Source organism: Metschnikowia bicuspidata, assembly GCF_001664035.1.
Source record: "Metschnikowia bicuspidata var. bicuspidata NRRL YB-4993 chromosome Unknown METBIscaffold_5, whole genome shotgun sequence".
Taxonomy (NCBI): Eukaryota; Fungi; Ascomycota; class Pichiomycetes; order Serinales; family Metschnikowiaceae; genus Metschnikowia; species Metschnikowia bicuspidata.
The window spans coordinates 468618-480640 of NW_017387735.1; the positions used below are offsets into that span (position 1 = coordinate 468618).

Sequence of the window (12023 nt, forward strand, 5' to 3'; positions counted from 1 at the left end):
GGACAGATTCAACCCGGGGGTGTTTGAGTCTTTACAATTGAAGCTGGATCAGATGTTCATACACTACCCCGCATTGAGAACCAATATATGTCCCTGGGTTATGCTATATTTGTCTTGTCACAGCTCCCTTGAGTGTTGTAAACAGCTTTTCGCAGCAGCAGCTTCCACTATAGACTCGGTTGTCCCGCACAGGCGCGTCGCATTTTACCTACATATTTTTGTTTTAGCCGCCTACTTTGTACCCGTTCAAGCGAACCTCTCGTCTGGACAAGATATTAGTTTCGAAGAAGTCACCGGCACTGCGTTCATTAGAGATTCGAGAATTACACAACTTAAATTTGTAAGACATGTATTCTTTGGAAAATCTCCACAATATTGAGGTTCTAGTCTTCTCAAACTATGCGTTTTCCTTGGAGGTGTTACTTAACCATGAAAAGCCGAGTCATTATGTAAGAGTCTCTTTGACAACTCACGAAGTTGTATTGGCCATTGCAGTTTGGGAAAAATGCTTCGGGTTCATGGTCCGTCCCCAGAGACCTGACACTCATGTTTCTTTCAAGAAATTAGCGCCGGGGTCTTGGAGAGTTACTTTGCAAGGCAGCAGACAAAACATTTTGAAACTATTGCTTGCCACAGGCTTTGATATCATTCGGTTTCAAGTGGATGACTTGAATGCCCAAGTACACGCTCTGGAAGAAGCCTTCTTTGGGTATTCTATCCGTGTACCCTTGAGCAAAATCGCGAGTAAAGTGGATATCTTCTTGAAAGAGTTGAAAGACCCACTGAGCATAGTCTCAGACCCTGAAGCTTCCTCACCACCACCACCTTCTCTTTCGGCTTCAGGAAATCGTCTCTTTGGAGTTCCTCCAAGACGTGAAGACACTAATGTCAGTCGTTTGTCATCGTCGCAAAATCCCAGCAATACGATAGAAATATACAGAAGTCATCCGGCTTCTGTAGCTTCTCAGGAGATTCTGGTTCACAAAATGAAACCTAAAGACTTGGAAACAGAATCAGAAGATGGTTTTCCAGGCTGGGGCCGCGTTCCCTTAAGAACTATGCATGATTATTCCGATCGGAATGAAAACACCAATGCATTTTCCAATGAGAATCTCGCTCAAGTCACTGAAACTATACGGTTGTCCAAAAGTGAAGTGAGTGCCATCATTGGGCCCCAAGGAAAGAGGATTGACGTGATCCGCGAGGCAACTCACTGCCGGATCTCGGTTTTGCCCGTCACACTAGAAACAATGAATAGCAGATTCCGAACGCAGGAGTTCCCCCAAACCATCTCACTAAAGGGGAAACCTCACCAAGTCGCCCAGGCTAAGGTCATGCTTCGGAGAGCTTTACTAGAATGTCGCAGCAAGTGAGTTTTTTTAGGAATGACTCTCATAACCGAAACATCTAGGGTTAAATGATGCAATGTTTTTTCGGAACTCGCAGATAAGTTACACCAGCGGTGAACCCCGTGCTGCAAATAAGGTTGCATAGCGGCTGCGAAAAATACGGTGCGCAGAATTACTCGCTTAGTCCAACATCCTTTCGAATTTCAGACTTGGGAGTAATAATTCTTCTCTACCCGATTCCGTTTCTAGCATAAACCTATTAATCCTATGGGGTTTCGCGAATGAAACCTTTTTCCCACCCTTCGATGATCAATGTACCGTGAATCTGCTGGTTTAGACATTCCGATGGTTGTTCCTGAGATTTACTCACATGCGTATATGTCATCACGTCCAATAACTGAGGTTCGGGTTTTCCGTTGGGCTTCTGGCACGAAGCTCTGCTCGAAAAAAAAAAATTCGCGCGAAAAATTTTCTCATTTAAATGTCGCTATTTCCCTCTCTACACACTTCTTCCTCCTTTTCTCAGAAAATTAAAAGTTTATAAAAATGGCTGACGGTGTTTTCCAGGGTGCTATCGGTATCGATTTGGGTACTACTTACTCGTGTGTTGCTACTTACGACTCCGCTGTGGAGATCATTGCCAACGAGCAAGGTAACAGAGTAACTCCATCTTTCGTCGCTTTCACCGCTGAGGAGAGATTGATTGGTGATGCTGCTAAGAACCAGGCTGCTTTGAACCCAAAGAACACTGTTTTCGATGCTAAGCGTTTGATCGGTCGTGCTTTCGACGATGAGTCCGTCCAAAAGGACATCCAAACCTGGCCTTTCAAGGTCGTCAACTCCAACGGTAACCCATTGATCGAGGTTGACTACTTGGAGGAGACCAAGACTTTCTCTCCTCAAGAGATCTCCTCTATGGTCTTGACCAAGATGAAGGAGATTGCTGAGGCCAAGATTGGCAAGAAGGTCGAGAAGGCTGTTGTCACCGTCCCAGCTTACTTTAACGACGCTCAACGTCAAGCTACCAAGGACGCCGGTGCCATTGCTGGATTGAACGTCTTGAGAATCATCAACGAGCCAACCGCCGCTGCCATTGCTTACGGTTTGGGTGCTGGTAAGTCCGAGAAGGAGAGACACGTTTTGATCTTCGACTTGGGTGGTGGTACTTTCGATGTTTCTTTGTTGAACATCACTGGTGGTGTCTTCACCGTCAAGGCTACCGCTGGTGACACTCACTTGGGTGGTCAAGATTTCGACACCAACTTGTTGGACTTCTTCACCGCTTCTTTCAAGAAGAAGACCGGTCTTGACATCTCTGGTGACTCCAGAGCCTTGAGAAGATTGAGAACTGCTTGTGAGCGTGCCAAGAGAACTTTGTCTTCTGTCACCCAAACCACCGTTGAGGTCGACTCCTTGTTCGACGGTGAGGACTTCTCCGAGAACCTCACCAGAGCTAGATTCGAGGACATCAACGCTGCTTTGTTCAAGTCCACCTTGGCCCCAGTTGAGCAGGTCATGAAGGACGCCAAGATCCCAAGATCTAACGTCGACGAGGTCGTCTTGGTCGGTGGTTCCACCAGAATTCCAAAGGTCCAGAAGTTGTTGTCTGACTTCTTCGAGGGTAAGCAATTGGAGAAGTCCATCAACCCAGATGAGGCTGTTGCTTACGGTGCTGCCGTTCAAGGTGCCATCTTGACTGGTCAGTCCACCTCTGAGGACACCAAGGACTTGTTGTTGTTGGATGTCATCCCATTGTCTTTGGGTGTTGCCATGCAAGGTAACGTTTTCGCTCCAGTCGTCCCAAGAAACACCACTGTCCCAACCATCAAGAGAAGAACCTTCACCACTGTTGCTGATCACCAAACCACTGTGCAATTCCCAGTCTACCAAGGTGAGCGTGTCAACTGTTCCGAGAACACCTTGTTGGGTGAGTTCGACTTGAAGAACATCCCACCTATGCCAGCTGGAGAGCCAGTCTTGGAGTCTATCTTCGAGGTTGACGCCAACGGTATCTTGAAGGTCACCGCCCTCGAGAAGTCTACCGGCAGATCTGCTAACATCACCATCTCTAACTCCATCGGTAGATTGTCCACCGAGGAGATCGAGAAGATGATCTCTGACGCCGAGAAGTTCAAGAACTCTGACGACGCTTTCGCCAAGAGACACGAGCAAAAGCAGAAGTTGGAGGCTTACGTCGCTTCCGTTGAGTCCACCGTGACTGACCCAGTCTTGTCTGCTAAGATGAAGAAGTCCGCTAAGGACAAGATCGAGGCTGCTTTGTCTGACGCTTTGCAAACCTTGGAGATCGAGGACTCCACTGGTGACGACTACAGAAAGGCTGAGTTGACCTTGAAGAGAGCTGTTACCAAAGGTATGGCTACCCGTTAAGCATTTGTAAAAGGATGATGTATTAATTAGTGTTGAGAAAATCATTTTATTATTTTCGTTCAGCTTCTACTGTTTCACAAATATACGAACATGAGAATCTCTTTTTAACCAAGAAAAAAAGCTTACTCGTCTAAGATATAGTTTCCTAGATTGTCAACTTTGAGGTTCTTGCCACCAGCTGATATCGCCTCGATGATCTTCTCGTTCTCTTCATCATCAACCACCTCTTCAGAGGAATTTAAAATGTCCAGTTCATCTTCGTATTCGTCTTCCAGCTCTGCCTCCAGCCCTTCTTCGTCGGCATCTGCGGAGTCACTTTCCTCTTGTGCTTCATCGAGGTCAATTGCTCTCATTCCCTCAACGGCAGCTTCCAAGTCCCGGTCTTCTCTGTTCTTCTTCTTAGTCCATCCAGACGCCTTCACTTCGGCATCTAACTCTTTTACCCTCCGAACGTCTCTACCAAAGTCAGGGTAGGCGTGCTTGTAGCCCTCACCATAACCTTCAGTATCGAACATCGTAGAGTCGTCCTCGGGTGTGTAATTGAACTTCTTCTCAAAGAATGATCTAATTCCATCAACATCTCTCTGGAAATAAAACTTGGCATCCACGTGCTCGATCGAAACACATTGCGGGAAGTCGATTACGACAAAGTCGAATTCGAGGTCTTTGGCATCCTCAGGGTCTCTGATAATGATGTTGAACTCGTTGAAGTCACAATGAATGAGACCATGGTTAGCAAGCTTAACTATGAAGTTCATCAAGTCGGAGTACAACTTTTTATACGAGGGGTACTTTTTCATGTGTTTCATGGTGTAGCCTCTGATCCATTCCATCATCACACAGTGCCTCAGGTAGTCGTAAGGCGTGGGCACGATAAAGCCATTGTCATACAAAACAGTCATGAACTGGTACTCCTTTTCGGCAGCCAAGCGACTTAAATACATCCAGCTCGACGTCAGTTTGTTTTTCAAATAGTCTCTGTTATTCTTGACTGTTTTGAAAGACGTGCGCCCTAATCTGTGGATTTTCAACACTTTCTGCTGTCCGTTAGGGTCACTCACAGAGTAAATGTCTGACTCTTTTCCTACACCTATAGTGCAACCCACCGAATAGAGAGTGTTTCTGTTCAACATCAGCTTGAGAGCAAGATAGTCGTAACCCAGGTATGTGATACGAAATCCATCGTACTTTGCGTTTCTCAATCTCGCCACCAATTTCAACTTGGCCAAGTCTCCAAGGGCCCTGTTGGTACCCGAAGGTGACTTGAGCCCTCCAATGGAATGAATCATCTGCGTGGGCACCAACTCGTGGTTTCTGGATCCCATCTCTATTGCGTGAAGGACCCTAAAGTCATCTGCGGTCAAGTACCGCATGTGCGATGTATCAAGCTTCATATTGGATTTCTTTATTTGTGTGGGCTAAGTATCCTTGCAATGTTTCAACTGTAGAGAGGTAAATTCCGAAGACCACCAAAATACTCCCCAGTACGAAATTCCTGACTTTGAGACTGTAATCACAATGTACTCCACGACTTTTTTTCTTCTCCTACATACGAGAAACTCGATGCGTACCAAACTTGCGATGAGACTGCGTGGACTCTTTGCGCATCCCAGTGGGCTCGCAACAAGTGGAGGTACCATCCTTCAATAGACATGTTCGGCAAACGGAAGTATGATCGGAAAAAGGGGGTCAGGAAGTCTTTCCGCCGTCGTAGACGTAAAAAGGGAAAGATATTGAAGCTGAAGGAACCAGAACCAGTCGTAGAGAAGCCCGTGTTCAGTGCCTCCGGCTCGTCTCTATACCTGTGGATGCACGTACCTCCATTGCACCAAACTTTTGTCAACAACACAGAAAGACGAGGCAAATTTACGAGTTCACTAAGAGAGAGATGTGCCGAAATTGTTGGCGCTAATTCTGATGCGCTCTCGCCATCGTACCTCGAGGAAGCGCCATGGTCCTGTTGGCAGAGCGTGTGGAGCACGATCTTGAAAAATGGATCTGATCTGCCCGAGCTATTTCGAATGTTTGCTCGTCGTTTTGGAGATCAAATTTCTTTCTCTTGTCATGCTTCTACTAACACTGACGTGAATCTTGTACACACTAGCTTGAAAGGTTTGCGGAACAGCGCTCTCAACGCGTGTCTCATTCCGTTCTACAAGAAACATCGAGTTGAGAATGTATTCTCAAATATTTCCATCAATGACTTCGTAACTTTTGTCAGTGGCTTGGATCAAGCTTCTATTGCCATCGACTGCTCCAAAATGCCTCCTTTCACGACTTCTGACATTCTTTCGTTGTGTAATATTCCCTCCTTAAGAGCTCTAGACTTATCGGGAAATCGTCAAGTTGATGATCAGCTTCTCTACACAATAAAATCTCGGTTGACGCTGCGAGAGTCCAATCTTCAGATTCTAGTACTCTCCGGATGTCCATACGTCACTGAGAAAGGCTTGTTTGCTTTGCTCAAAGACTGCGGTGATTCAAAGCTTTCGTATGTTGAAGCAGATCTTCGCCTCCTGTTACTGGAAAGTTTCGAGAAGCTGTTCTCAAGAATTGAGGATTCTAATGATACTAGCATAGTGACCGGAACACAATGGAGGTTGGTCCGAAAAGACGATAAATTCGCAGCAGCATCAAAATACAAATTGGGCCTCAAGTTCCACTTTCTACTGAGACAGTCTAATGACTTAGTGGCATCTAAGATGTTGTGGGATATAAAATTCTTTTCTGCTGTCGTGGACCCTCTTAAAGAAAATGTGGAGGACAATTTTGTTCCTGCTTGGAAGCAACGGTATCTAGGTGCCATGAACCGGCCCTTGACCTTCCCGTTCGCCTACATGAAAGACATTGACATATTGGTGAAACCGTGCCCGGCTCCGGTTCTTGTCCAGGAAATCCAATCTCCGCCCATTTTTGAACGCGCTGGTCGCGTCGGCTTACAAGATAAGCTGAAATCAGTCAAACAAAATACTAAAAAGCCCAGGACAATAAGCACTAATGCGCAAGCTTTTTTCTTCGGGGGCTAAACTGCTGGAAAATCATAATTACAGATTCTTTTTAATGATCATCGATTAGTATAAATTCGAAACAGGATCACTCTGTAGCGTAATTGATTAGTTTCGTCTCAAAAGCAGAAGGATATCTGCCCCGTTAGTTGAAGGTGCGCGCTTAGGTTGCGGAGTTGAGACACTTTTGTTGATCCCGACATCTGGGAAGCCATAAGTATTTTGATATGCTGACAAGTGGTTTGGCGCAGTTTTGTTTTCATGAGTAATCGGCAGGAATTCGGCAGGAGCAGTCTGAGATTCGACAGGGAGCATGTGGGAATGAGCATCCTCAAACATATCTTCTTCGTCCATCTGCGCATCCAACGTCTTGTTGATTAGATCATAAATGTGACTGGGTGGACCTTGGATGTCTTCAAAGTCATCAAAGTTCTCAAAGTTTTCGAAGTCATCGAAGTCGTCAAAATTCTCATCATTTTCTTGACCACTACGAGGGGCCTTTGAGTTGTTTGCTTCCGTGTCTTTACCTATGAGACGCAAGATTTGGTTTCCAGCACTCAAATCTGTTGCTGGTTGGGACGAGGGCTCGCTGCCTGGTTGACTTTCACCTTGGAAAAAACTTTTAAGGTCTGCAGGTACCTCTTCACTCCTTTTGGCAAGGCGTATAGGCTTTTGTTCTGAAATATGTGGCGTGTCACCATTTGCCTCTTCTTTGCTGATAGGGATATGATTCTTTGCATGTAAAATGTTGAGCAATTCAGCGGAGCTCGAAGAAGTTTCTGATGATTCGAGCTGCAGTTTCATACAATTATCTCCAGATAGCTCCCCTGTTTTTGACTTGTTGAGTATGCCCAATAGTTCAGCTGATGCTAGTTTGTTCTTTCCTTGTTCTATAGGGTGTCCGTTCGAAGAAGATTTTAGTGTTTCAGAATTGTTGGCGTTGCTTTCCGTGACAGGTTTCTCTTCTGATTGTGGAACATTTGTCTCTGTAGTGTGAGGCTTTTTACCTAAAATTCCCAAGAGTGTGGCCGAAGCATTGCTCTCGGACGCGGTTTTGTCGCGCTTCAATAGGGTGATTTTCTTGGACGGCGTATCCGGCCGGGAAGTTGTGACAGGAGGATCGGCAGGCAATTTTTGTGTTGCCTTAGGCTTCGGTTTGCTTTTCTTGAGAATCAGTAGAAGTTCTTCTGCCGGGCTGGACTTATCTTGCAAATTATTCAGAGGAGGGGATACGTCAGGCACTCCAGTGTTCTTAGGTGTAGTAGTTCCCTTCAATATAGATAACAATTCCTTGGAGTTGGTCAGCGCTTGTGCGTTTGTGGGCAATGATGCCGAGGTGTGAACCTGAGGCTGTTGAGTAGCTTCGTATGAGCCTTGCTGAGCGGAGGAGACCTTGGCGTTCTCAAAATGTGGTGGAATAAACTCAGGTGGGGAAACCACTGAAGTATGGTTCAGGCCTTGAGTATAAGGAGAAAAGAACTGGGGCATATGAGCAAATCCCGAGTACACACTTTGCAAGTGCTGTGGAAGTGACATTTGGATGAACTGTTGTTGCAGCTGCGGCACTGGAAGTCCTCCAACTGGAACATTGGAAAGGGGGGTCTGTGGCTTTGCTCCTTGCAAAATGTCGAGCAATTCTCTGCCAGCATCGGCGTTGGCTTGGGCGCTGGGAGTGATTCCCATCAATGCCTTCAACTTGATTTCGGCATCCCTCATCAACTGCTCGTCGCTGACCAAGCCCTTGTTGCCGTTGATCCATTTAGTTAAGGGCTTGAGAAGTGTGTTGACCACGAAATACTTGTTGGGGGAGTTCTTCACGAGTTTCAGAAGGTTCTTTATGTCGAACCAGCGAATTTCCGCAATCTCATTCCGCACGAGAGGTTCAAAAACATGGTCCTCGGGGACACCTTTTGCCAAATATATCTTGAAGTTTTTGCCGTAGATAGTTCTTTCGAGCACGGCATTTTCACTGACGTATTCACGAGCGTCAAATCCCGTCTCCTCACGTGTTTCTCTGATAGCACACTCTAGGTCAGCCTCGCCTTTAGATATCTTTCCTCTTGGAAACGACCACGTGTTTGATTCAAGACCTTTCAACAATACTAGTTTGGACAAGTCCTTGTTTAACATGGCAATTCCCCTGACAGGAATTGTGGATTTATACTTTCCGAACCTAGGCAATGCGTCGGCTGGGTCGCCCCATTTCCAGAGTAACGGACATTTGTTCAATATTTTGGGAGCAAAGCTCTTCATCTTCATGCTTGGTAGCTCGGGGTTGAGCGTCCGCAAGAAATCGGTATAGAACCATTGAGCTTCTTCGACCTGGAAAAACACCCTTTCAATGGAGGACAAGTCCTCGTCAGGTACATTTATGACGAATCTCACAAGAAGATCTTCGAGGACATGGTCGACAGACTGGCCAAGCAATCCGTCTCTTAGGTTTATGCTCATGGTGTTTTTATGGGTAGCTGGTTCAGACTGTGATACGCTGGTCGGTTGTTGTTTTTTGAGCTAGGTAATGTTGAGACTTCATGAAGACGACCGACTTTTTTTCTCCGGTTGCACTGGGAGGTGCAGGTGGCTGGTGGGCCTAACGTCGTCGGAAATATTAGGCAAAAGAGGACAATTTTGAAATAGTGGTTTTTAAGAAGATATTTATCGATGAATAAATATGAACCTAGAAAAGCTTGCTTTCTTCTCTTTACTTATTCTTCTTCTATGGATTTTAAAGCCTTCATTTGCAATTATAGTTTAACATTCTTCCTCGCGTTTTTTGGAAAGAGCGAGAACATTGTGGTTAATTCATGGCTCTTGGGCAATCAAGTTGTTATTTTTCAACATGGAGATCTGTTTGCCAAAAAATTAAAAAAGCCCTATTGAAGACACTGGTCTTTATTTTTTTAACCCAAAGCATTTACATTAGCATAATTATTTATTTGAATGGGAGTACTGATAGACTTTCCACTTGAGCGGGTTGAAACCGGATGCACTCGCGACTCTCAGGCCAAATGCAATGCGCATCATCACCAAGCTAATCCCCTAAGTAGCGATTATTTACCAATGAGTGCCCGTTTTTTCAGTGTGTATGTAAGGGCACAACAAAAGAAAGTGCCGGGCTTTCTTAAGTCTGCATTGGCCACGTCAGAACCGGCCCTCACAAAACCTGAAGTGATTTCCAGACCGTTTGGGTTTGATGAGCAGATTCAGCTCAGTCAAAGGAAAACTTCGATAAGGGACATGTTTAGCGAAGAGGCCAAAGAGAGAAGACAAAGACAACTTGATTACGATCTCAAGCATTCTTCGTTTTATGAGTTTAAGTCATTTAACAACACAAAGGGAAAAATATTCCAGCCCCCGGCGTCTTACTTCAAAAAAGAGAAGTCGAAGTTCTTTCCTGATTTGATGGCGAAAACTCTTTCCAACAACACGCATAGACTTTCTGACATCTTGAAAGACCGAGTCACGATATTGCGAATCTTTTCCACAATCTCGGGAGAGAAGTGTGCCAACACGTACGTCGAGAAGTATCTCACAGAGGAAGGTTACGAAGAGTTTTGTGAGAAGTATCCCCGTGCACAAATCGTCGATTTGAATATTCCTCAGACATGGGCTAAGGGCCTTTTTGCTGGTATTTCAAAGGGTAACTTGCGTAGAAAGGTCAATCCCGCTAGGCACGATAGCTACTTCTTGATTCCACATGGATTATTAGATTTGGACGCCAAGACTATCTTGAAGTGCGGTAATACATGCGCTGGGTACTTGTATGTGCTAGACAGCGAGGGCCACATTAGATGGGCCACTTCTGGGAATGCAGACGAGAAGGAACTGGAAGTCTTGTGGAAAAGTGTGCGTGGAATCAGCCGGGAGCTTTCCACCGCCGAATAGAAAGTTTAAGCCACGAAAGAGACAAACTAAGATATTAACAGCAATCACAAAGAGCGATTGCCTTTTTTAAAGCAGAGCGACAGGAGGCTCTTCACTGTGTCGACGATGGGTGCAAAATACCGCGATATCGATTGTAAATAAACCAAGATTAGCTACCGTGTGCCACAACTAGAATTTTGCTGGCCATTTATAGACCACAAACCAATAGAAGGTAATTAACGGGCGCTAGGGTAAGTCTTCTTTAGAATAAGGACTGAGTTGTTTCACTGTTATCTCTTCGGGTGACATGTGGCATGTTAAGATACGTCTCTCTGAAGGTTCTGGACGCGGTCAATTGACGCTGCGAACTGCTCGCACTTGTAAGAGTAATGAGAAATATCTATACTAGCCGTTATCCCAACTGAATCGCCTACACACAAAAAACAAAGACCGGCTAAACAGGACTGCTGTTTGATAAATGGTCCAGGAAATCCCCCCATTCGTAACCGCCAGTGTTCACCTCATGGGGCCTGCTGTCTCACGAATGCACATGTGCACGTGACAGGAGCATCTCATCAGGTCTCAAGCCCTAAGAGACTCATCTCACGTGACCAGACAGGCTCGCACCCCGACAAAAGTTTTCAGAAAAACCCACAGCAGATATCCTCCTCTCTTCACAACGTCATAACTACAATGTCTGCCCCAATCAACAAGGAGAAAGTTCAGGAACAAGCCCAAGAGATCCACAAGATCAGAATCACCTTGACCTCCACCAAGGTCAAGCAGTTGGAGAAGGTCTGCTCCAACATCATTAACAACGCTGTCCAAAACAACATTGTTAAGAAGGGCCCAATCAGATTGCCAACCAAGGTGTTGAAGATCACCACCAGAAAGGCTCCTAACGGTGAGGGTTCTAAGACCTGGGATGCTTACGAGATGAAGGTCCACAAGAGAGTCATTGACTTGCTTGCCCCAGCTCAAATCGTCAAGAAGATCACCCAGATCACCATTGAGCCTGGTGTGGATGTGGAAGTCACCGTTGCTGCTTAAGCGTTTTTTCTTGGAGAAGAAACATTTAAGCGGGGCTGCGGCGACCGCCGACATTTATGATTTTATCGGAGTTGTGTTAATGAAACGTGTGAAGCAGAGTTTTTTGTACCCAAGTGCTCTAGGCGTGCCGTGCACCGAAAGGTGCACTGACGTTGTGGTGTTGCTATCAGGATTTGGTGCAATTGTCGATGAGATAAATTTGTTGGTGCGACTGGCAGATGTTCCTGTAATTAATAAACAGCAGTACATTAATTTTCCTGTAGATGCATTGGTTCTTTTTCAAGGCCTTCCTTTCCGTGCCGTTGGATTCTCCCTGTAGTTGGATAATGACGCTGGCGCGGGTTAAGCTTTTGCCTGGTAGGTGTTG

The 12023-nt window shown here is 45.6% G+C and overlaps 7 protein-coding genes across 7 annotated transcripts; 5 read left to right on the top strand and 2 right to left on the bottom strand.

Moving 5' to 3' along the window:
• Positions 1-347: 347 nt before the first annotated feature.
• Positions 348-1373, top strand: METBIDRAFT_12930 (KH domain-containing protein; the record flags this gene model as incomplete). Its single annotated transcript, XM_018854281.1, has 1 exon — positions 348-1373. The coding sequence occupies one exon, from the start codon at positions 348-350 to the stop codon at positions 1371-1373; it is 1026 nt and encodes a 341-aa protein (XP_018710422.1).
• A 522-nt stretch (positions 1374-1895) lies between these two features.
• SSB1 (Hsp70 family ATPase) lies at positions 1896-3737 on the top strand (the record flags this gene model as incomplete). Its single annotated transcript, XM_018857861.1, has 1 exon — positions 1896-3737. One exon carries the CDS (start codon positions 1896-1898, stop codon positions 3735-3737), a length of 1842 nt encoding a protein of 613 aa, XP_018710423.1.
• Positions 3738-3859: 122 nt separating this feature from the next.
• RIO2 (protein kinase) lies at positions 3860-5131 on the bottom strand (the record flags this gene model as incomplete). The annotated part of the gene is made up of 1 exon (XM_018857799.1): positions 3860-5131. One exon carries the CDS (start codon positions 5129-5131, stop codon positions 3860-3862), a length of 1272 nt encoding a protein of 423 aa, XP_018710424.1.
• A 258-nt stretch (positions 5132-5389) lies between these two features.
• METBIDRAFT_12933 (uncharacterized protein) lies at positions 5390-6763 on the top strand (the record flags this gene model as incomplete). Its single annotated transcript, XM_018854282.1, has 1 exon — positions 5390-6763. One exon carries the CDS (start codon positions 5390-5392, stop codon positions 6761-6763), a length of 1374 nt encoding a protein of 457 aa, XP_018710425.1.
• An 87-nt stretch (positions 6764-6850) lies between these two features.
• DCP2 (decapping enzyme complex catalytic subunit) lies at positions 6851-9193 on the bottom strand (the record flags this gene model as incomplete). The annotated part of the gene is made up of 3 exons (XM_018857854.1): positions 6851-7621; positions 7697-8092; positions 8135-9193. The coding sequence occupies 3 exons, from the start codon at positions 9191-9193 to the stop codon at positions 6851-6853; spliced, it is 2226 nt and encodes a 741-aa protein (XP_018710426.1).
• A 482-nt stretch (positions 9194-9675) lies between these two features.
• Positions 9676-11045, top strand: METBIDRAFT_32931 (uncharacterized protein). Its single transcript, XM_018856163.1, has one exon. It carries the CDS (start codon positions 9683-9685, stop codon positions 10625-10627), a length of 945 nt encoding a protein of 314 aa, XP_018710427.1. The 5' UTR covers positions 9676-9682; the 3' UTR covers positions 10628-11045.
• Positions 11046-11299: 254 nt separating this feature from the next.
• On the top strand, positions 11300-11656 carry RPS20 (40S ribosomal protein uS10; the record flags this gene model as incomplete). The annotated part of the gene is made up of 1 exon (XM_018854283.1): positions 11300-11656. One exon carries the CDS (start codon positions 11300-11302, stop codon positions 11654-11656), a length of 357 nt encoding a protein of 118 aa, XP_018710428.1.
• Positions 11657-12023: the final 367 nt, after the last annotated feature.